The 25979-nt window shown below is 37.9% G+C and overlaps 1 protein-coding gene across 1 annotated transcript in view; it reads right to left on the bottom strand.

The window, feature by feature from the left end:
- Positions 1–25979, bottom strand: part of USH2A (usherin) — a 390731-nt gene that overhangs the window by 74896 nt on the left and 289856 nt on the right. The window contains exons 48-54 of the mRNA XM_074817915.1: positions 20078–20246; positions 16880–17101; positions 11463–11686; positions 8840–9050; positions 8249–8446; positions 7503–7657; positions 5515–5713 (exon numbers count right to left, since the gene is read on the bottom strand). Of these exons, the coding sequence (XP_074674016.1) occupies positions 5515–5713; positions 7503–7657; positions 8249–8446; positions 8840–9050; positions 11463–11686; positions 16880–17101; positions 20078–20246 (1378 nt within the window). The remainder of the gene's footprint in view (positions 1–5514; positions 5714–7502; positions 7658–8248; positions 8447–8839; positions 9051–11462; positions 11687–16879; positions 17102–20077; positions 20247–25979) is intronic.

Here is a 25979-nt window from a genome sequence, read left to right as displayed (position 1 = left end):
GCTCCAGTCCAGGAGCTAAACTACTCTTTTGGGTATTTCTGACAGTTGATCTTAAAAATTAAATTACCAGGCACAGGCCCTGAAAACCTCTCTCTTGCATGTTTTCAAGGACCCTCCTGTTAATTACATCATAATACATTAAAAAAAAGTTCCTGTTCCTGAATGCAAAGGGGACAAACAGTACAACAAGAAGAAGCAAATTATACTCAAAAATGCTGAGAAAATATTAAGATTGCAAAACTGAACACTCATAAACTAGGAAATCCCAGTGTTAGGACATTGTACAATACAAATTGAGCACCTTTGTATACAGGCTCTGTAGCACAGTTCTATCTAAAATTCCCTCCAACATGTGGTCTTTCGCCTACCTAATTTATGTAATTTGAGAGTTTTTTGGTAGTGTCCACCCCTAGAACATACAGTTGCTTTACACCAACCAGCTGAGAATTGTAAATGGCTTAATACAGTACCAGAGGAATAACAAAAAACAAAAAAAGAAAGATTCATCTCTCTCAGAAATGGAAGGCTGACTCAAAGAGACTGAGCGATACAAAAACCTCCCTGGACCTGCCAGAGGGCGTTTGGGATGCCTGGGACCTGGCTGTCAGAATACCTGCAAAACTTTATATATCCAAGCACAACTGGTGACTTCAGCTGCAGTTTTGAGAGCTCAGGAAATTCAGGCCCTAGGTTTCTGGCAGGGTGTCCAGAAGACGAACTAAACATGGTTGTGACAAGCTGTGAAAGCTTGCAATGTGCCTCAGTACTGCAGCCTGAACAGACATGAATGCTCTGGATGACAGAAGCCGACTGCCTCTACCCAGAAACGGTCTCTACTCCCTGCCGTCCTGTCCCACACTTCATTTTCTGTAGTTTTCTAATCCAGCAATCCCACAGGACTCACGAGGCCTGTCAGGGCCTGTCCCACCGCCCCAGCTGGGGAGCAGGCAGGCCGGGGGCAGCCCCAGCCCAGGCACTTCGCTGGGGGTGGAGATGGGCCGGCCGCGGCCCGCGGGTGGGCTCGATGGGGCAGGCAGGGGCCGTGGCTGGGCAGAGCAGGGCTGTGTGCTGCTGGAGGCCAGCACAGCTGCGAGCAGGAGCGGGAGCAGCCGGCTGGGCTGAAATGGGCTCCAGGGCCCGTGGGTAGGGCTCAGGAAGGCCCCAGAGGAGGCTGGCCGCAGCTCCACAGAGACCTGATGTGGGAGCAGGCTGCAGCAGCTAGGCCGCCCAGTGTGCTGCTGCTTGGCCATCCTCCCAGGACACTGACCCTTGTCCTTTCTTCTTTTTGGCGGCCAGTGCCACCGACCCCTCAGCAATCCACATATTATTCCTCTGGGTTGGCACCATCCCTGTTGCCTCCCTTGCTGTGCTCCACATTCACACGAACTTCGGGCTTGCACCTCCCTGACTTCTGCCAAGGAGAAAGGAAATATAGCTCTGGGCAGATGCAGAATTAGGCCCATCTACACCAAGATTCCCAGAAGGAATAAACCTACCAAACATAGCAAAAGCTGAGGCAGCAGTCCTACATACAGGAGGTTTTTTTTTTTTTCTTTCCCATTTTATGCCTCCCCGGAAGAGGCACAGTTTGTGGACTGAATGAGGCAGAAACTCTACATACAAATGACTCCACTACTGTGTAATGCAGATTGCTTGTGTAAAAGAGCCTGAATTAGGATTATACAGGTCAATTCATACATACTATACAGGTCAATTTTTAAGTGCATGACTTTGTGACTCATGTGCCTAATTGTAATTACTTCAAGAACAATGCAATTCTGTGACAAGAAAAATAGCCTGGGCAAGATCTTTGTTTATAAACAAATCCCTGCTTATAGCTGGTACAAAGATATTTTAATTAAAATATATTACAAACAAACAGAGAAAAATAAGCAACGATTATGTAGAAAGGTAAAATACTGAATGGAAAACATGCAGGCTGTTTATAAATTGAACAAGACATGAAGGACAGAAAATAAAGAGATGACTCAGAGGGACAGCCCTGGCTGTAACCTAATCATGAACTGGAAGAGAAGAAAAATCATCTGAACACTGTGTATAAAAGTAAGAAGGGAGAAAATGACAGTTGCAGACTAGAGAGAGGCAAAGGCATGGAGGAAAGCCAAGTATTTAACATTTCAGGATAGAAAAGATTACTGTGGCAACAAATTACTTGAATTCCCCTAAAGGGAGTCATGTTCACTTTTAAAGGAAACATGCATAATAAAGCAATACTCATTTACAACTACACTTTAAAGAGAAAAATGAGCATTAAAAAAAGAGCACATGGTTTCACTAAATTTATTGGTGAAATTCTGACACCTGAAACCTCTAGTCATACATGGAGCAGTCACAGCAGATTTTTATCTAGATTATTAAAGCTTTGCATTAAACGCCTTGTTTTATGCATGCTTTGGAAAGCTCTGTGCAAATCTATATATGTGATTAATAATAAAAATAACAAGTAAGATAATCTTGAAACACAAACAGCATTTTGCTTTTCCAATTTCTCTACTTGATTGTTCACTAGAGGATACTTTTCCTCTCTTTTCTTTTCTGTTCTATTATTGTGAGTTTTATTTTAATTATTTTTTTTAACTTAGCAGTCTATTTTGATATTGCAGCATTTGTCATTTGCCAAAAGGCTGTGAAACAGCATTCTTTTAAGAATGCATTGTTCTATTAGCCAGATCAATTCCTCCTGATACTGTTTGTCTCCATTTGTGGGTATGGCTCCAGCAAGGTCAGTAATTAGCTCCCAGGATAACGCTCCTCCGCCCCGCCATGGGAATTTTACTCAGGAGGATGTCAGCTTGCTGACCACAGCCTCACACTACCCTTCCACTCCCAAGAGTTTGCTTTAGATAAATGTTACTAATGATCCAGTGCTGCATGGAGATAGAGTTGACCAGTGACAACATTTCTGTATCTCTTCAGTTTTCACTACCCTGAAATGGAGAATATGTTCAGATCAAAGAATTCCAAACCATTCAGTCATAAAGTATTTTTTAATATTGTTTCTTTTACTAAAATAAACATCAGTGATCTTGCTTGACTTTCACCTAAAGATGATTGATCCTACGAATTCTCTATAAAGCCTCTTACTTGGGATATTATCTTTAATGTATTACAGAGGGGGAGTTGAGAAGAATGTTTGCTATAAACCCACCTGCTGCTGCTGAAGAGGGCACTCTTAGCTTTCTTTTACAATTCCCCTAATTATTTTCTTCAGTCTTACCCTCTGCCTGGCCCCCACTGCAAAGCATTAGCAGGCCCATTTGTAAAGTAGTAGTAACACAAAGTGAAACAATGCCATAACTGTCATCCAAATTGTTCTGTACAGGGTAGTGGAAGTGTTCAGTAATAAATGATATAAAAAGGTCTTTTATTGACAAGCTGCCATGTGCTGTTTGCATTAGAGAATATGAGAAGATGATGGCTGCTGCCCCTAGGTCCCAGTGGCATTCAACTCAGTGAGATAGCAGAAAATGCTTCAGTTTGCTTAAAGCATTGATAACACCTCTAAATAATTAACTGAGGACTTCCTGTCTTCAATTACTTAATGCTTTTTTTAACATCTTGAGAGGATTATAAGCAATTTATGGATTTCACATGATGAGCACATTCACCGCTATTCCCACAAAGCATTTGTGGGATCATGTTTCCAAAGCTTTGATGTAATTAAAAATAAGCAGGAAGACAATGGTGCAGTGGCAAGGTGCTAGCCTTCTCGTCTGTTATTTGCAAGACCCTAGATTCAAAGTCTCAAGAAATACTAATGCTACAGCTTCATTAATGTTCAACTGTTGCTTGGAAAAGTGGACAGTTTTGGAAAAAAGAAAAAAAAAAGGAAGAGGGGAAAATCAAAACATACATCCACAGGGAATAAGACAATAGTTCAAACATTTGAGATTATTTATAAAATAAATTTGAGTGGTTTATCTTATTCTTTTAATTTAGAGAGCAATGATTATACACATTGCTAAATCACTGCCGTGAATTCCACATTATTACCCAAGGAAGCCCCTGCAGAAAACAGCACAATATTTTATTATGACTGTCAGGAGGAACAATCACTTATTTCACTCCTGGCTTAACATTGCAGCATTGGACAGTGGCTGAATGGAACAGGCACACAAAAGGAAAAAAACATCTTTGTTTCTCAGGAGGTAATTTCATTTCCTCGCCCTTCCAACTGGTCAGAAAACCAGTATTGTTTGCATTAAAATCTCAGTTACTCTAGAAGTATAACTGCCTTTTGGGAAGGAAGTGGGAGCATGAGAAGTATATTTCAAAGGGTTTGATAAATCACTCCTTTTTGGTGGGTGTTCTTTACAGTATAAACTTAACAACAGCAATTCCAAAACGTACCACCAACTGACATACTCTAGTTAATATCTCATGTCCAGAAGCACTGAATATGGAGACAGGCATAATATACTGTTGATGAATTTCACACTTGAGCATTATATTGTCAAAGAGGAACAGCAAACCTTTACTCCTCTGTGAGTGACTACAGCAAGGACACACTTTTAAAGCACTAAAGGATCCACTTTGACTCAGGACTCATGCTTTGAGGGCTGGTTGAGAGTGCCATATATGCTGTACAGGTTTTATGTGCCCTAAGTCACTTCTACTCTTTGGGTGGCTATCATATGATGTGTATGACATATGAATCTCTAAGTTTTCTACTCGGGTGGGGAAAAAAAAGGAAAAAGTAATGTATTTATGAATTCCTAAAAATCATAGATAAAAGAATTTGATGAGCAGTCTGAGGTCAAAGAGTGAAAAAAAGATATCCCAGAATGCTTATGTTCCTGTTTTGCGTTCAACAGAAATATTTCTAAGAATAATTTTGCTTCAGTGTAACATTCAAATATAACTAAAAATTCAATATGTGAAAATAATACATTTGAGGTCTGAGTCAAACCTTCCCCCCAAATCCCCTGACTAAAGCTTCTTTCAGAAACACACTAGTGAAATTTCACCAAGTATTTAGAAAATGGCTATAAGCAACATAAAAGATTATAAACAGAATCCAGGATCTTTCCCTTTCTGTCTTCCTTTCCTTTTTTATTATCTCAGGCATGAAGTACTGGATCCTTCTTGCTCCTGCACTGCTACACATTCACAGCAGCACTAGTGACTCTGACTGCATTATTGCACATTAATGACAGTAAAAGAGAGAGTTGAATCTGTGTGAAGGGATGGCAAGCCTAGACAGAATATCTGAGACCTCGAGCACACCGCAAAGCATGCATCTTGAATTGAGCTGGATAGATTTATTTCAAAATTTTGAAATTAAATCTATTAATAATTTAACAAATAGCAGCGAGAAATGAAAGAGATGGAAAAAAATAAATTTAAGATACGTAAAGTCATGATAAAGCATTCTAAACTGTGCACAGTACTGGGGATTTAAAAGTTACTGACAAGTAGCTTTTTTAATATGTTAATACTGTCTTATATCTTAAGGACAGGACCATAGCCTGTCAGAAAGCTCTGCCTCCTTACCTGATACTGTGTGCTGCATTCTGCTTGCAGCATCAGTGTATATAAGTCCTTTCCCTACTTGACTGATCTGGTACTCTCTGATGATACCATTTGGTTTCTTGGGTGCAATCCAGCTTAAATGTAATGCTGTTGAGTTCAAAGCACTGACGTCTGGTGGCTGAACACTCTCTGGGACTCCTTGGACAGTGACTGCAACTACCTGAAGACATGAATTAAACAGCAATTTAATGTAATAGTACACTAGATACCATGATCAATGAGAATGTCACTTTTGTTTTAAAATGTTGTTTGGGCTGGCATATCATTACCAAGGGCCTGGAGAACTAGTTACTTTTTTCCTCCTTTTTCACAATGAAATCTGACCTTGAATACATTACATAAGTCTATGTCTACAATTTATCACAACAGGTTCACCATGTTTTAGCTGCAGTGTATAGCACAGGGTGAAACAACAAAAACTGTATTGCTTGAAAACTCTTGATAACTCTCTTCCATATGGTTTGTCAGTGTCTCTGCATTTTAACTGCCTGATTTCATATATTTTAAGCACCAGTAAACATGGGGCTAAGCCTCCATATATCCCATGCAATCTGAACTCTATTGTAGTTATTTGCAACTCCATATTTTTGTGAGGAAACCAAAGATTTTGAAAGATAGAATAATTTTGCACTTGTTAAGCTCTTTCTCAAAAAAAAAAAAGAAAAAAGAAGAAGAAAAAGGAAAAAGTTAATTTCCTATTGACACATCTCTACCATCTCCTACAGAGGCATTTCCAAATTACACTGGTTTAATAAGTGAGTCAGACCTTTTTCTCTTTGAGAATCACTTTTCTTTTTCTGTTATTACCACCATAAAGTATTTATATTATGCTGTAAATATAAAATGTGCCCTCTATAATATATTGTCTTAGTGCATTTGGTGGAATCAGTCCCTACTTGCAGACTTCAGTGTTTGCAACAGTAAACTCCTTAATTACAGACAAGTGAAATAAGCTGAATTTAGTAGCTCAGGCTGACGGTCGCAGCAACTGTGCCTACATAGCTCTGTGTGCAGGTAGAGGACTATGCGCCTATCTCCATCCCTTTGCATCAGTTTTTGTTTTCTTATACTTTTGGCTGAGATTTGCACCAGTAAGAAAAACATTTAAACACCCAGGAAAAAATAAACTTTTTAATCCCATAGATATTATAATTACAAAGCACAGTCATTATTCCCCACCTCTGCCCCACAGACCTTACACCTGCAGTCCTAGAAATTCATTTGCGTAGAAGCAAGGATATTATTGTGAAAAAGAGGTCACTTAAGAAATAGTTTTTCCAAATGATGAATAAGGCAAGTACTTTGCAGAACAGAAACTAGAGCTGGTTAAATAGTAATGCTGGTGAAAGGCATCTGTGATACAAAAGGAAATGAAGCAGTGACAAAGGGTAGGGAAGAGATTCTATTTGTTTAAAACCGAAGCAGTCAGGTTGTACCCAAAAGGAGAGTAAAGCCTGAAGCAGGTGCAGACATGGAAAGCCAGCGAAGGGTAATACAGTGGAAGGAGGCTCAGAATAAGAAGGTTGTTGAACAAATTGATAGACTAGAGCTAAAGCAGATAAATGAAGACATGCCAAGGAGGAAGAGGCTATAGACCTCCTAGTGAGGAGCAAAGATTTAATTTCAAGGCTTAGAGAAAGTGCATTTTAATATTCCTTACTCTATTCTATCATGTACAGCTTTCTCTTTAACAAATATTAGTTCCTACAGTGCAATTTCAGCTTTGCCAAGACTGAGATAATGCTTTCTTCTTCCACTTGCTTGTATCAACCTTAGGTTCCAAATAATCACCTGTCAGTAGTCGAATCCAAATAAGATTATTGACGTTTTTCACTTACTCACTCAATAATCAGCATGTCTTCAAATTACACCTTTCCAAAAGCATTTTTATGTTACCACGCTGGCTGATAAAATTCTGGCACCAGTTCCATAAAGACCATTCTACTAACCTTGCTGCTGTCTGTGCAACCAGCAACAGTGCAGGCTCGCAGCTGGTATGAATATTCTTGGTATGGCTGGACGCCACTTGTGTCTGTGAAGCTCATTTCTGTTCCTCTAAAACGCTCAATTCCATTTCGGAGAATGATATAGTGAATAATAACACCTATTGCAGAAAGAAAGTTTTCCCTTTTGTTAGCTGAGAAAGCCTGTGTGATGGTATACTGTAATAACCTACTCTGCACACAGAAAGTATTAAATCTCTCGGCAACCACTGTAACTGACAATCATCCTGTTTAAACAGCTAATGTCAATTACCAGCTACTCTCTTCAACCTATACATCAACATCTCAGTATTTCTCAATTTTTATTGAGAGCTATTCCAAGTTTTCTCACTCTTTGAAAATCATAAGCAAGATTTCCTGGAAGAAACATGAGTATCACCCACTCCTCCCCACCGAATCCCCAAATATTTCATAACATGATTGTGATTGTCTGATCATATTTGCTACTTATTACAACTGTTCTCAGAAGAGGCTTCAAGGCACTTCTTAGAGACATACTAAATTGTCTCCTGTGAAGTTAGACTCTACTCTTATTTGCAATGAAAATTATCTCAACCTAAAGCAAATTATTCTTGCAGGGTTTAGGAATACGTATATTTCAGTGCCAGGGATTAATTAAGAAATGTTTTGTGATTGTGGAACACTGTCAGTTGAATGATAGAACATAGTCTTTTTTTAACATGTATCAATACCATTTGGTTGAAGTGGTTCCTCCCAGTTCAGATGTATCATGTCTTCCCGATTATCCACTTTGGCCCATTTTGGTGGACTTACACCCTGTGGTGCATCTTGTTTAGTTACAGCTCTGCTAATTTCACTGAAGCCTTTTCCATAGCTATTCCAAGCAGCCACTCTGTACTCATATGCAATAAATGGTTCGAGGTTCAGGTCTAGAAAAAGAAAGTTATATGTGGATCATCTCAGTCTTACGAAATACAAAATAACTTTTGTTTATTTTTTTCTGTGCCTATGGGACTACTTCTGTGTTTAATGACAGATAGATATGGAAGTTGTTCCTTTAGTCAGGGCCATTTTCTGATATAGCAATATTTCTATCAACTTTTTTGAAAGCATGTTTAGACTTTATGTATTCACTGAACTTCTTGCTACTTGTTTCCCTGAAGATACTGTCCTGATTCACAGATTAATTCTTAAAGAATGCTACTTCACTACAATTGCTTCACATTTAATTAGAATACTCGATAGCATTCAGGACATCTTTTTCCCCAGAGCGAATTAAATACACTAGGAAATCACCAAGTCGATATGCCACTTTTCCTTACCCGTAAATGAATACTGGTTTGGACTTCCTGTGTAGACAGTCTCCTCTTCAGCTGGACACACACCTTCCTTTAGCTCCTTTTCTGTAGCACTCTGTGAACCTTTTATCCACGCACAGATATTCTCTCTAGGATCAAAGTCACACTTTCCACAGTGTGCTGTTGCCTCCATAGATAAAGGGCAAAGGATATTAGCCTTACATTCTTCTTTTACCTAAGGAATACACATACAAATTTAATATATTTACTGCATCTTAATTTATTTACACTTTCGTTAGTATTTCTCTGTCTTTATGCAACATACAAATCAAGCAACCACATTGAGTACGTTGATATTTCTAGCATATGGGAGACCCTTTCAGCCTTTGGCCTGTCTACTGTCTTTGATCATTAATGCTCTTATAATCCTTTCTAAAAGAAACATTTTTTTTGTAGGGTCCTTGCATGAAAACATTACAAATGTTAACCACTGGAAGCCCAAATAGCTGGGTTTGTTGAAAGTAGAAGAGTCTATAATCAACTGAGAACAGGATTTTATCTGAGAATTTGATCATTCTGCTCCTGCGAAGTCCAATATCCTGTGGCAAATCAGTAGCAAGTTCCCAGCCCCTCACACAGCTTGCCAAGTACACAAGAGGGCACAGTACAATTCCTTGGCAGCTGTCAAGGCTGAGAACTCTATTCATGGGTGATATAAATCGTGTCCTCTACCACATCACTCCTAAACAGCAGTTTTGCTGCAATAAGAGGACCTCTGCAAATGTTGATGCAGATATAAGACTCAACCCACAAAGAACAATTCACAGAAATAGAAATATACACTGAACATCCACAAGTTTCCATTAAAATTCATGAAATAATATTTTTGCCAAACCACAAGCTAGAGAGCAATACTTCTCATAAAATATAGGTTGTTGCAGAAAGAAATGTACTGCAATATTTGCTACAAATATTTCTGCCCATTAGACTATAAACTTTAGAAGGAAAACCAAGCAGATTCTATGTAATGCTTCTTTAATTCACCTATTGAAATTAGTTTGCTAGCTGATTATGAACTTCAGCTAATTTAATTTCCCAAACTTGGCACTTTCACAAAAATTACACTGTGATAGATATCAGTGTAAGATGTAGGATATAAATGGATTGGATTCACATAAAAAGTAGCTCCAGAATATGTCTCAGAATACCAAGTCCTTTTAATGTTAGTAAATTATACATATCAGAAAGCCAGCACTGTTATCTCTTTTCTACTGCGGGTAAGTGAAATATAAAGCGCTTCCTTTGTTTATACATTATACCTAAGGCATGGATCTAGCATGTTATCTACCAGAATTCATTAACCTGTTCTCAGCCATTTTTTGCCTTGCATGAACTGCTAATACAATGCATTGAGGAACTGCAGCTGACTCATCACAACACTTGGATTTTCTCTAGGAGAAAATTATTCAGTCTGAAAATGAAATGACATGAAAACCTTGACATGAAAAGGAGAAGATGGAAAAAATATTTCTGTATTCACTTAGCAGATGAATGAAAAGGGTACAGGAACATCTGTATGTGGCAGGATTGGGTCTGGTTTTCTTTTTACTTCAGTGATAAATTCCAAAATATCTACCTGATTTTCATATTGTAGAGTTTACAATATCCAATCCTCTTTCTTTCTCTCTCACCCGCTTTCTCCCTCTCTCTTTTAATATAAATATAAAATAATTTATCTTTATGTATTTATATTAAAGAAGAGACACATATATAAACAGGCTTTCCATCATTTGAAATGTTGATTTTCTTAAACAAAAATTGTGATAACAGTTGACAATATTTTTACAGTTTACATATAGCACTAAGATGCTAATTCTTGAAGATTTCTATTGAATTCAACTGGAGTTGCAAGACTTTGCAGCTTTGAAAGTTTGGGCAAATTGTCTCATGCTGATACCTATAGTCACTGGCCACTCTTAGAAAAGATAGAATTAGCCTTTATGGTGCTTAATTTCACTCTTATATTAAAACAGAGTGAACAAACTGTATCATTCATTAGGCGCAAAAGGCACCAAAAATATAATACCGTCTTTGCTAAAAGTTATACAGGGACCTATCCTAGTACAGCTGAAACTTAAGCCAAAATTGCCACTGGTTTTCTATAGGATCGGGATTAAGTCCATCAAGAAAATATCAGTTGCTTTATTTTAATCAATGTTTTTTGAGGACGTTGGGGAATTTTTGTCATACTGCCTGCCCAAATTGAAATGCGATAGCATTTTTATACTTCAGAACTGGCCACTTCAATTTCAATTTCCACTTAAGGAACATCATCAGGAACTGTGGTCACAGAATGGAAGCTGGCTATACATGCCAGTCTTGTTAGTATGCCAGCTTTTAGCCACTGTACTAATCTGAAGTGCTGGGCAACACTTCACAGAGGCAGCTAATCATTATTAATTCCTTTAGAATTCATTGCAATAACATCAATCATGGTGAACTCATTCGGTATTAATATGGATGTAATGTGAAAATGAATAATGCACACAAGAGTTTTTATATTCCTATTTTAGAAAAATAGTTATGAACAGTGTATTTCTCTTTCCATTGTCAAATCAGAGCTACCGAGATATTTTCTATCAATTACCTTCATCATCATTCCAGCTGAAATCTTGTCAGAGCAAACATATTTCAAAGGATTATATCCAACTCCATTACAGCATTCTTCGCTCTTTGGAATAAGTTCAGTCTCACAGCATTTTACTGGCACTTGGTCATTCTTTCTAACATGTGCTAGGGACTCACCACTGGAACCTGAGCAGCATATGGTATCTGACTTATTCACATATTCCTGCCCACAACAGAACATTCCTGAAACGAACAAACAAAAAAATATATCTGAATATGAAATGTAAGTAAATAAATAAATAGATAAGAAAGGAGAAAGTTCAGAATGCAGTATAGCTTGGCGTAAAACCATCAGCAGCTGGAATTGCACAGATTTAGCTAAAGCAAGATTAAATTCAAACGTGAGGTGACTGAAGTAAGCGTCCTGACTTCCAGACCTACTGAAATCAAGAATTAGAGGAATAAACAGGGATCCCCTACAAGCAGCCTACACCATTTCTGAACTTTTGTAAGAACCTTTGCTACAAAATACCATACCAAGGTACTGTGCATAGCAGGTCAAAGACAGACTGTTGATGTAGAAATTGAGAAAGCTTCTCCATGTACTTTCCAGTCAGGTCTCATTCTTTCCCCCTCACACGGGCAGTCTTCCAATAGTGCATCTTGGCATTCCAGAATGTTTCACATTATTTTATGTTTTAAAATGGGGGTTCATACTAGGTATGTAGAAGTGAATGGGTGACTTGCCAAATACCCACAGTGAAGCTTCAGTCATCTAATAGAGAGAATTACTCATTAAGAAGTTAATATCTAAGTATAATTCGCATTTCTATGGTGGAATTGATAAGACGCTAAAATTAATTCCACTGTCTTTCTTCTATTTTTAATAATTTTAGTTTAAAATGAAAAGCTCGTCATAACCAGTGTAATTTCCCACATATTCATATGAAGTATTCTGCAACTGTGAAATACCAGTGTGGAACCCCACACCATTTAAATAAAGTGGTAAGTTTTGACTCTGAACCAAATGCTACAAACACCTCTATAATTGGCAATGAAATGAATATTATTACTAATTCAACTAGAAAGATATCACACAAAAAACCAGAGCTGTGATATACTGTTACATCTACAAAGTAGTTTGTATTTGACATAATTTCTGTAGTATGTAGGAATTTAAAACACATGCAAAAGTGGCCACTTTTCTCACTGCCATTTATTGCAGCAAATCTCTTTTAGGAAGTCATACATAATGAAAATTACACTTTAAGGGTATGATCCTGCTAAAGCATTCAGAGCATTTCATTCCAATCACTGGAATGACTCAAAATGGTGACATTACTTGCATACTTTACCTTTTTTCAGGGCTGGTTCCATTCACAGCAATCGAACTGTGATCACCAGCTCTCCAAGAGGTAAATATTTCCTCCTGTTCACACCCTTTTTCCAAATTGTCCTAGGATTCTACCAATTTTAAGTAGAGAATTAATGCAGAAAATGATTCAATTCAATACTAATAAGCAACTCAGACAGCCCCAAGGGACTTTTGACAGGCAAACTAAAATTTTGATAATGAACTGTTTTTCTGTTGAAACAAACAAGGCTGTATTCTTTCACTGTGAACCTCATCTTTGTTTAACTGAATTAAATTTTTCAGCCAAGATTTCACTCACATAACAAGAAGTGACTCCCTTTCTAGTTTCTTTGGTAAACCATTACTTCTTTAATTATTATCAACCTTGTTCCAGTGTGATAAATTGCTAATTACTTAATACCCTAATCAGCGTTCATTCTTTGCACAGATAAACTGTGACAGCGCCATTAATTTAAATAGTAATTTCACTTAATGGCCAGAACGGCACACCAGATTTTTATGCAGCATTTTCTGAAGACTGCATCCATCACTGCAATATTCTGACATAAAGATGTCTGACGTGCACTAACTCACTTAGGGAGAGCAGATGTTGCAGAGCAGAGTTTGGTAGTAATTCCCATAGTGCATCACTTCAGCATGAATGAGCTGCAAAGGCAGAGGTAGACAGTCTTCTGAAACTGCATTGCATAGCCTCTGACCTTTGCTTAATTTATCACATGTAGCACTTGACTCCTGAACCTTGACACCTCAAATATACAATTTTAAATATGCTCCAAGAAAAACAAAATAGGACCATGGAATATTGATGGATTGATTTGCTTTCTAAAAATCACTTTATTCAATTGCTTAAGGATCCAGAAATTCCTATAAACCCTTGCTGAATTCAGCAAAATACCAAAAACCAAACTATTCGTTTGTAAATCAGCTGGAATGTGTGTGTCATGCTTTATATATTTATGTTTCATAGGCACATAATGCATTACAGCAAAAAGAAAATCCATGGCCTGGAAAAGACACTTCCTGCTAACAGTGATTTCTGTCAACAATTATTTCATGTTCATCCCCAGCAACTGAAAAAATTTACAAACATAGCTGAGTGATGAATTACTAATTTAGTAAATCTGCAAAACCAATGCATTCAAAAGGGAAAAATGAGTATTAAAAGGCTTAGCCTTTGGAGCCAGAATAGAGGATCAACAAAATACAGAGCCAGTGTACAGTGCAAACTACTCCAAAAATCCTTGGCTTACATGTGGGGTATTGCAACTATTACAGATCAAGAACCACGTCAGTACAAAGCATCATCTTTCATGAGTCTGCAGTATAGTGGCATTTTACTAGCCTTTTTTTTTTTTTTTTTTTTTTAAAGAGAAAATCCAAGAGTGGTTTTAGCTGACATTATCCTTTGTAGCCAGAAATAGACACCTTTGGATAATCACATTGCAGCGGTGGGGCTCAGGCTGTGTGTATGCAATGGCATCACTGCCAGCCTTTGCCAGTAGATGTCTCTATGGTCACCCCACTAATAAGGCCAACAAGGGGCAAAAAGCAAAACCTAAGAAAATAGAAGTTAAAAAAAAAAAAGAGTAACATGAGATGGACAAAACATCTCTTTTTGCAGAACAGACTCAACAGAAAAGGTATACAATGGCAAGTGGAAAAGTTCTTCGATTCAAGCTCTTAAGCCAACATTCAGTGCAAACCTGAGTCATCTAGATTCTGCAGAAACACACTTCTTTCAAACTGGTCATGCAAGAGTAAGGCTATACACAAGGCTTGCACTTTCAGTGATCATGTTTTTCTTGTATGATTTTTTTCAAGGAACTGAAACTCCCAAACAAAAGCTTTAAATTGTCATTATATTTTTAAGCATGGCATTCATTGCCAACTACAAAATAGAGCTTCAGAAGCATTTCAGTTTTTGCATAAAGCCACCCCTGTTACCTCTTCCCCTTCTAGACAATGAGATCAGCTTTCCAATTACCATATTCTTGCAAAATTCTGCTTATCCATTTGCCAATAATAAGTAAATTATGTTTTTATGTGGGAGTATTCTTCCATTAGAATCATTATAATAATAGAAATAGGGAGCAGGTAGATTTTTGTGCCTGGCTTGTGCATTTTCATGATGTATTTAGCAAGGCTGAATTACTCTAAGAAATTAAGTAAAAACCTATTGAGCATGATGTATATGATATGATAAGAAACCACAATCTATTCTATGCTTAATGCAAAAGAATACGATCTCTTTTCAACTAAGGTGCTAATTCATCTTTCAGACCTGTATTTGTGTTCGGCTGTATGCTGGCTCACAGCATAAAGTCCTCACAGAAAACCTGTGAACGATGAAAAAGCCACTGTTTTCTTTTTTAATAGTGAAAAAACTGTCATCTTGACCCATTCTCAAGAAAAATGGTGTAAATGACAGAGCGCTATAGGCTAAACACATTTTAAAAAGAGGGGTTTAAAGTTTTTTTAAATATATATATTTAAAGAAAAAAACTGTTAAGAATACATATATACTGAAATGAAGAACATAACTTTCATCCCAAGATACCTGTATTACACTCCTACACAACTCATCTGCCCAGAGAGAGCAGTAAAAACATAAACGCTACCCCAGCAGTTCTGTTCCAACAGCATCTGTTAATTCACTCCATTTATAAAATACATATTGACAAAGACAACTGAACTGGGACCAGGGAGATTTGATTTGGTGTGAGAAAGTCAATTCAATGTGATTTTGTTAAAGGGCTCCTGCAGGCAAATAAAAGAGTTTAAGTAATAAAGCACATAAAGAGATGTTTTATGAGCCAGCCCCGTCTTGTGGCAGCCACACAATGCGCGGCTATGCAAGAGGGCCTTGTTCAGAGCTGATATTGTGAGCCCTGCGTAGACGCTGTAGATGAGGCACAATTAGGGATCACGGTGAGGGGGAGCTAAAATCATGCAAGTGGTGCTGTTCACAGCATACACTCCAAGGGAAGGACAGTGTAGAAACTGCAGAATGCGTTGCAATGGCTGTTCTGATTAGCCCTTCCTGACAATCCACACAGAACTAGGGTACTTCTAATATCACAGTGGCTGAAGGATCCAGTGAATACAAAAAAATAAGCTGAAGATAGAGCTCATTTTTTGGGAAAGGAGGAGTTCAGGTTTCCGATCTGGATTCTTAGTTATATATTAAGATCCTTAGTTGTATAACTAGAGGCTCAAACTGGCACGCATATGGTGAAAGCACTACATCGCTCATCTTTGTACACCAAGCAGAACTGGGTACTAAACCTTCATTACCTCTGTGCTTTGAAATTGGGCTCGCCTTTGAGACTCCAATTGTTTCTGAAGTCTTTTTGTCAGGCTGAGAAAGCCTAAGGCTGGTGGTATATAATTTGTCTAGTAACTGTGGAAAGAAAAGACACATGAAAATACCTGAATAGGGTTTGTAATACCTCCTGTGTCTGTCACCAGCTAGTCACAGAGTGCTTTACGAGGGAGTAGGGTTCAGATTGTACCTCGAAGTGATGGTGTGCAAGAGATTAATGGGATACACCAGATGAACAAGTGACTAGTGCTAGGGATTAAGTTTTGTTAACTTTAAACTGCAGCAGGTTTACCCTTATTTAGATGCACAAGTGAGAGACATAGACGACCAAGCAGATAGCATCATAATCTCCAATTTCTAAATGACTAACCCCACATCTCCAGAGCAAATGGAAAATCCCTGCACTGGGATGCATGGCAGCACAAGGCGGCCAAGTCTAACCTCTGCTCTGCTCATTGAGAGGGGACCAGTCCTATTTCCTGACTGGCATAATAAAAGATCATGCACTCCTTTTGAATTTTCAGGTGTCTTCAGTTCCTGCAGCTTTTGGACAAAGGCAAAAAAGGGTTATTGATAGCTCACCATTTTGCAGTCTATCAGAATAGGTGAGTAAAGTGCAACATCATTTTAACAAATTGGCATACACACCTTAAATCTGAGCGTGCCACTGCTGAATGGTTGGTGTCATAAGAGATTTAGAAAGACGAAAACCCTTTTTTCTGGAAAACTTATCACTTACCTGTGAGAGGTCTGTGTGCAGTCCCTGCTTCTTCATCACCACAACAGACCAAGTCCGTGCTTATGACTTCTCCCCCACAGCACTGCTGATTGAAACTGTCATGGAGGGATCCAGCACAGCAGATTTGATTGCCCGATGTGGAGTACGGCATTCCCTGGCAGCAAGAGTCACCAATTCCAACTGAAACTCTGTTTTGCTCTTTGTTAGGGCAACACACTTCTCCTGTCAATTTAAGAATACAATTAAAGATTTTATGCATTTATAGCTCTTGAAATCCCTAAGAGGCTTTCATCTGATAGCAACAAGTCTGGATTCACACACTAGTAGCTTCAGGTACAAAACATTCCACAGGAAAGCATGAAATCACTCAGTACTCTAGAATGCTATAAAAGTATATTCATTTGTAATAATAATTACAAGAAACATGCATTCATGAATTAAGGGCCAAGAGTCTGTAATATATCATAATGCAAGCATGACAAACTGAGGAGAGCAACTAAAATAATTTCTGTAAATATGATAAATATATACAGCTGAAAACCTTTAAGTAGAGGCAGCTACATAGTGAAGAGACTTCATTCTTGCTATGATTAACAGAACAGTCAGCCTACTTATTCTCAGCAAAAAATTTCCTTGTCTCCTCCAAAATCATTCCAAACTCATTTTGAAGGACTAATTCACATTGCTGAAAGAGTTTTTCAGTGTTGCTCAGGACCTCGTCTCCCAAAGAATTTAAGGATTAAACTCACTTTAAAAACTAAATACCACCATCACAATCAGTGGGCTTGGCTGCTACCTAAGCAAAAGCATCAGCTTTTGCAGGAAAAGGCCTTAGGATAAGACTGCCAATGAGACTGACACTATAATGATGGGCTGGCCTGGGCTAAACTGTGTGCTATGAATAGAGTGGATACTGCCATAATGGATACAAAAATTATGGTAAACGGCAAAAATTTTAATTCACTAGTGTCTGCACTTGATCTGATCCGCTGTTCTAAAAGTTACATTTTTGTATTTCTGTGTTACAGTGTTTTCTGTGGCTCAAACGCCACTTGGAAGGAGTAGGGGTTTTTTCTGCTATTGAAGACAGGTAATAGAGGTGTTTAAAGTATTTGGAATCCTGACTGTTAATAAAAGAAATGTGTTTTGATTTTTAAAACTCTTTTTTCTCATTGCAAGCAATATCTCAAGTTCTTTTCTTCTGAAAGATGGAGAATTACAGACAGAGAGCCCTAAACCCAATACAGCTTTTGTCAGAAATAAACAGATAACAGATAAGGAAGAACATTGTTTTCCTTCTCCCCACATTCCTTGCCAAAGAGGTGCCTGGGTGGTAGTAGCATTATTTGTTCTGCTCTGCTTTAAGGATCTGTCCTCCCATCTTAGTTCTGGGATGGATGTTTGCATTTCTTTGTGCACTACTGTTTCAGAAACTGAGATTCCTGCCTTCCTAATTTGTAATCTCCATGCCTTCAGCCCAGTGTGCTTCAGTACATCTAGAGCTATCAAGCTGGCCAAACAACATCTGGGAAATATGTATGCTTACAGAGTTTCCTATATAAATAACTTTATCAAATAAAGTCAATAATAAACAAAAAAATATGAGGACAAATTTTTAGAGTATAATAGATATAATCTGTTTAGATACTTCATCATATTTTCCTGCATTCCTCAGAATCTCATTTAGTTGCTACACAGAGAAAGTATTAAAATACAGAATGTAGCTTAAATCTATTGGAAATAAAACTGGGTTTTTTTAAAGAACTATTAGACATAAGACACAAAGGATCAGTAACCTTCTCATTAACCTCTCAAAATGGGATCCATTCCAAGCTAGGCTTGAAAATGTTCTCTCTCTGAAAACTACCATGCAGTCTTAACAGTTAATTGTTATCCTTATCAACGAATGACCCACATTAACATTTAGCTTGAGGTTATTAGCATATTTATAAAAATAAAAAAGAAAAAAGTGACCAACATTGTTCATGTTGCTGCCCTTTAGAGTATGGAAAAAGAGAATGCAGCAAGTATACTTAGAAAAAAAACCTGTTTAAAATCATGTTCAAACATTCACTGTTTCATGCTTGTGGACTGCTGACTGAACATGAACTACTTTCAGACATAAGACATTTTGTTTCACTGTGCTTTTCTTCCTTGATGTAAACAACATTAAGCTGGTTAACATAGACCACTGGATGGGGACAGAGGTCACAGTATAATCTCTCCATTTCGGTACATTGAGATTAATGAGGCCAGCAAAATACTCTTCTCTGGTTCTTCCATGTGATAGCATTTTTCTGATGACATCATGGAAGGCATTCTAATATTGTGATATATGAATTACTTTTCAAAGGATCAGAACTTGGGATGTGCTGAATGTGTTGGCAAAAATTCAAGCATTTCTGAGCCTAGGAATGTGTGCCAGCTCATGAGTAATGGAAGCGTTTTAGCTCCTGACCTGACAATTGCCTACAGAGATATATGCTCTGAACACTGCCCCCTGAAAGGGCTCTCCTCCTCCTTTTCCTCCCACCTCCCTGTCAAAAATCCACCAACAAACTGGAAAACTAAAGTCTGGACAATAGCACAGAAGCACAGTTTTGGCAAACTTCCCAAACAGTTCTGAGAATAAGAGTATGATCAGCCTTAAGAAAAGGATAATTTTCCATCAAAGATAATACATGTGGGATGTGTACTTTGATCTGTAACACTGGTAGAAACAAAGAGTAGACAATGCAGAAACAAGCAGAAGTGATGTAATCCATAATATCAACCCCAAATGCTAACAATTGTTCCACAAAAGAAATGGCTAGGGAAAATCACATGGGGTCAAGTCAAGCAGAGAACTAAACTGCACCACTAAATTGCCTGATGGTGTTCCTATTAAGCAGAACTGCCCTCCCTATTATGCAGCACTTACTGCAATTAAGTATAGTTTGGCATAAATTAGTTCTCTGGGAAATGACCCAATCATCAGGTTTCATCAATTAAGCCTTTCTTGTATAAACAGTGTACTGTGTTTAGAAGACAAAGTCAGTGCCATTTTCTTTGCTTATGCCACTGAACATGTCTCGAAGACATCTAGAAATCTTGATAAAACCCACATGTATTGCTATGTTTTCATTCTCCTTGGTTTAACAGATATATCAACTTTGTTGTTTTGTTTCTTTCAAGCACTGGAAAGGAGATGTCTCTTACCTACTAACACCCTAGTGTAATAACCACCACAGCACCGATGTTTCGGTTGCACAGCATGTATCCGACCACCACAGCAAACCCCTGGTGAATTAAGAATAAATGGAATGTACTTGTCCTCACAGCATTGGAAGCCAGGTTTATTGTCGTGCAGAATCCCATTACAACATACCTAGAAGTAGTTAAAGAAAAAATCAGTAAGGCAATATCTGTTAAACAGAACATAATGCATTCTCTGGCAAAACAATGTATATGAAAACATGTACCACACATCCTAGTACGGACACTAATATGACTGCAGTCAAATAAAATGTAACTGGGCTGAAATCCTGTGCCCTCCAGCATTATCAGACTTCAATAAACTACTGTGTATCTGACAGAATGCTGCTATTTTGTGGCCTTCAACCATACTGTACCTTAATAAAATAGTCCATTAATATGAATCATCTTCATATGCCTTGCAGGCTGTTTGAGTCTCTCAATGTGGAGTAGATTGCAATATGTAGATATAATCTACCATCACCTCATCTTTTTTCCCCAATTCTTATTTATTTATTTATTTATTCATTCATCTATGATGAAACATGCCATCTGAAACCCTTTACAACTAAAAGCAGTATTTCCCAATATGAACTCTTTGGTTTTCTTTCACATAAAAATAAGTGGAATTTTCTTCTTATAACACATGATCGCTTATTTATGATCACAGTTCTTCAGACAATGTGATCTCAAGAGAATAGTATTTATATAAGGATTTTTTTTTCCAAAATAAAATTTACATGGAAATGAATTTTGAAAAAGCCTTTTAACTGTGGACTTCTTTCTAGGTGCTGTCGAGAAAATTATATGCTTGAACAGTCAAATAATTATTTGTACACTTACTCCTGTGTTGATGGAGTGGCACATGGTATACACAGCAAATCATATAGAACAGTCAGTAGAATCATCATAAAAATTGTAAGCACAGAACCCAGTGCAACTTGTATTAGCCAGAACGATGCCCCTTACAGAAAATGCAGTTGGCAGTACAGCACAGGTGTTAGAACAGAGTTGCTCCTTTGTTTTCTTTTGACATGGAGCACTTCCGCCCCACTTTAACCACGTTCTAAATCAGGTTATCTTAGCAGCAAAGAAAGAAAGCATTCCTCTAGAAGAATCTTTTGTTTACCTAGGTACTTTACTAGCTGTCAAAAAGCTTTAAAAAATGTATATTACTAGGCTCAGGACATCTAATTTGTGTTACATTTATAATTTTAACACAAATATATACATACAGAGAAAATATTACTACTTTTCTTATGCCGTAAACAAATTCTTCTTGACTTCAGAAGGATGATGCTCTGTTTTGTTGACTTTTGAATGGCCTTCACTCAATCACTCTTGGGAGTATTAGGTTAGGTTCTGAAGTTACAATTTACAATACATAAACAATATGTAACCCAAAATTAACATGAGGTAGGGCAGAAGGTGTTCTTGTTTCCTCATTATATTTTGAGGGTTTATAACCTTATATGCTTTGAATTGTCACATAGTTTTCTGCCTTTCCAGCACACTTTCTCATTCAGTATCTGTTTTAAACTACCAAAGTAGCTGAATTTCGTCATTTTCAGTTCAGGAATTTTGAGTCTCTCTAGGTCCTATTATATTATTTTGCTGTCCATCTTGTCACTGGTAATATAATCCAATCTATGAATTTAATTAACCTACTGTTCTTTCTTCCAGATCATTAGTTAAGATGTCAAATAAAACTCTGCTTTACATCCCTGCTTCCTATCTTTTGGATATTTTTTTATGACTGGCATGCACTCCAGACTGAGTTTTTCTTCATTTACAGTTGGCTCCAAAGCAACCTAGAAGATTACCTGGTCTCTCTGTATTTCCAAGTCATTTAAAAGCATTCTTAAAAATATCAAATCAAGTACTATCGTGCCACTGTCTGTGCCACACAATAGATCACATTTAGCAACAATTCTTGACACTTGTAAAAAATGGCCTCTGTCCCATGCTTTTTACTGCACCCTGAGCCTGAGACACCAGAGCCAGTAAATGCTGTACCTGCCTGCATGGAAGGTGGCCAAATACATGTTCCTCACATGTTCTTAGTCCCAATTTGCGTGCCCCTTGGGGACTGTGTCTCCCCTGTGATCTGTCTAGCCCAATTTCTCTTCTGCTTTCCATGGATTTCCTTTGTCATCTCTGTACTGTTTCCTTCTTCTCAATGATGCACACCACCCAAATTTCACCTGAACACAGTCTTTCCATCTTTCAGATAAAGAAACTTGCACATCTTTGGCATTATCCAGGTTCAAATGCTTGAGTAGCCGTTTTACTTTCCATTCGACGTTTCCTGTTTTAAGAAATGCCCCTTCTCTTGTGAAGCCCCAGTAGAATCAGCTGCTCTGCATATTCCACGCAGACACTTGAAGGTCTGCTTTAGTACTAACCCTAAAGTATTCCGGTTGGAACATTAATTGTAAGATTGCATTATTACTGGTTCCTCTCTTTTTCCTCCTGAATTCCCTCAAAAAATCCCCAGCTGAACACCCAGCTATGTTACAATAGTTTCAGCAGCTACTTTTCCTTGTTAAAAATTATTTAAGACCCTCAGTATTTCTCAAGAGCCTATAGACAGTATCCAAAAAGGGGTCCAGTCAGCTCTAAAACACATTCAGACTCTCATCTGGCATTACCGATTGATATAGTTGGTGCTATTATTATGTAGCTCCGTAACATCCTCTGCAGTCAGCTGTAAATTGTTAAATAACACTTTTTTGGCAGTCCTCTAAAGATAGTTAGTTTCTATTTGCATTGATATTCGGTCGAAGGATTCTGCATTATCAATCCATAAAATAAAATGCATTCAAGTAATGCTAAAATTATGTCACACACAAAGAAGAAAAGCAGATGGATTGAAAGTTATAGTGGCAAAAGGTTATTATTATCTCATCCTCTTAGATCTAAAAGTGACAGTCCCAACTGGATGGTGTTACTATGGACATGAAAGTAGAAGCCTCGTAGCGATCAGATACAGTGACACCAACATTTTAGGCAGGTCAGAGATCTCACCCTCGTACAGAGGGTTGAATGTTTGGCATATGCTTACTAACCAGAAGATCTTTACTGTCTATGGACATGATACAAGATGTTCATCCTTAGCTATCATGGGAGCCCTTAAAACTATTGGTAGACTGAGTTACTCACAAATCAATCCCGTAGTTATCCTCCTATCCAAGCCCACGGAGGGACCGTGACTCAGGAGCACAGGGACTGGGAAGGGCTGGGCATAAAGGCTTATTATGATACCTGAGAAAGGCCCAGTCAGCCATGACACTAGCACAGAGTAACTAGATATCAAATCTGGCAGGCAGGATTACACAATATTTTAACAATTTTAAAAAATACTTTAAACTTATCTATGCGACTCTCTTTTAATTAAAAATGTATCATCCCTGATCCCTCTGCTTGCTGAAGACTTTGCTGAAGGATATTATCTGGCCTTATGGACACATGCCAGTTGAGCTAGGACTGATTTACTCAAATAAACAGATGTGCTAGGCAGCCATGTTTATCCTTCTTGTCAAACGCTTGCTGCCAGAGTCACTTTGTGAAATAGCAATTCACAAAACACTCTAAGGAATTCCTATTAGCTACAGGAGTTCATTAAAAATTTCTGCCTGTGGAGCAAACACCAGAGTAATGATTGACCCATCATGTTCTCATGTGAGAGGGAATATTTTAAATTAGCAAGGCTCATTCTTTTTTACTTAAATTATCTCTGAATCTTTATAGACACCCTTTTTTGCTAAGTATACTTACTCACCCATTTCTTTTCTCAAACTGCTGTTCTCTTTTAGTAATTGGTACAGCCTTAAACCTAAAATCCATGAGCAGAAATTATTGTTATTCTGTTAAAAATCACTATATATTATCTTACTAAAACGAGTTTTATTTCCTGTCTTTCAGGTGTGTTACAACACACACTATACATGAAGTGTTATCTTTTTAAAGGTTCTCTAAGCCGGAAAGAATTTGAAAAGAATTTGCACAATATTGCTAGCATTAATAGTAGATTTTACATAAATATTTATGGAATGTGCTTCACCAGTGTTGAGATGTGTTAGTTTTCACTCCAGAAAATCGTGCTTTTGAGGCTAGCTATCAAACCACCGTTTTGCTCCTCCTGTCCTTAAAGAGAAGAGTCCTGATGGTGTTTTTAACAAATGGCACGTGTTAATTACAATGAATAAAGGGGTAAGCCTGTACTTCCTAGTAATGTCAGAGTTATATTTGATTAGTTCATTAACTGCAGATTCATACAGCTTGTTGATGCTGAAAATAAAAAGTGCCAAAGCTGTATTAACACCTTCAATCAGGACGATTTTAACCATTGATGCTCATACTCATGATCCATTGTGTACAGAAATTATTAGCCTTTGTGCCACTATTTTAATTACTTCTTTACTGTACCTGTCTCATTATTTTCAGTGTTCACCTCAGGATGCCAGTAATAACAGGACAGTTTGGTAGCTGCATGGATAATACAGGAATGTCTTCCCCATCGGTACTGAGATTATGCTCCCTGATGGGTGAAGCTAGGCCACATTCCCTCATTAGTTGAAGTACATCTCTGCAGATCTCGTGATATGTGCTCTGTGAGCTGCTGTCTGGTTTGAGATTTCAAATATGGATAGAGTTATGGATCACACCTTCTGAAAACAGGTAGGAAAAGACTGTCAATTTTGGCAGCTTGGAAACACCCAAGCAGCACAGGTTTGTTACTATAGTATAAAAGGTACACAGGACACAGGGACCCTCCTGGCAGCTGACAAAATTCATCACGAGAGTTTATTCTCAGCTCTTCTGCAAAACTACACATGAAAAAAACCCTTTCTAAATTCTTTCTGCACTCAAGAATTATAAATCCACCCAAGTCTGATTACAAACCCCAGGGTCAGGATACCAGGCACAGCACTGTGTTAGCTTTAGTTAAAATAACAAGGATTTCTAAAACTGAAGCAGAAAACTGGATAATAACTAGAAACAAGAAGTAGGGATCTGATGCAGAGATTATTTAGGATAGCAGGAATCTTTTTTTGTCTTCATTACACTTAATATCAGGCCTACATGAGCCCATGGATGTGCATGTGCACGTCTGTTTTAGCGCAAAGGTCATTTGCTCTTTTAGAGATTCCCAAGACAGCTCTGGGCAAGTTGGTTTATTTACACAGCACGGTGCTACGCAGAGATACTAACCTGGATCCCAAACACAGCACAGCACACATAGACCAGTGCAACCCTGCACCCAGGCTATTTAGCACTGCCTTTCTGATACAGCTGCGCTACTGAGGTGGACCCAGCTCAGCCAACGTTAGCGAAGAGTCTCTGCATCCCGCTCTGCTGAGCAGTGAAAACACACCCCTGTATTCCTATTACTGAAACACTTTGGTTTCTATGGATGGAGGAGATTATATTCTGGTGATCTCTTATGTAGATAAGAAATTGCAACAAATCCCTCTTTTTCTGCAGTGCCTTACAATAGCAAGCTGACGATGCCAAATGTAACACATAAATCCATGAGGAAATATTAATAACTCAAGACATATCTCCGAAGTATTTTTGTATAAAAGGCCCATTTTCCTCTCACTTTAGTCCTGAATTCAAGGAAATAGTAAGAGGGAAATTAGACCCATTGTGTCTTCTATACAAGGTGCAATAAACGACCTGAGCAAAAGAACTCCACAATGTGTTTGTCTATCGGAACTATGTGTATACAATCTGACTGCTTTTGCTAACCAGTCTATCATCAGATGAACAAAAAACTTGTTTATTATTCTGGATCTGAACACTACTTAAGCTGCTCAGCATTTAATTCTCAGTGGCATCTCTTTGCATTTGGTTGTACAAT

The sequence above is a fragment of the Strix aluco genome, chromosome 3 (genome assembly GCF_031877795.1).
Source record: "Strix aluco isolate bStrAlu1 chromosome 3, bStrAlu1.hap1, whole genome shotgun sequence".
Taxonomy (NCBI): domain Eukaryota; kingdom Metazoa; phylum Chordata; class Aves; order Strigiformes; family Strigidae; genus Strix; species Strix aluco.
Note: the sequence above shows the minus strand (reverse complement) of the source record. Positions and strands in the feature narration are given on the sequence as shown.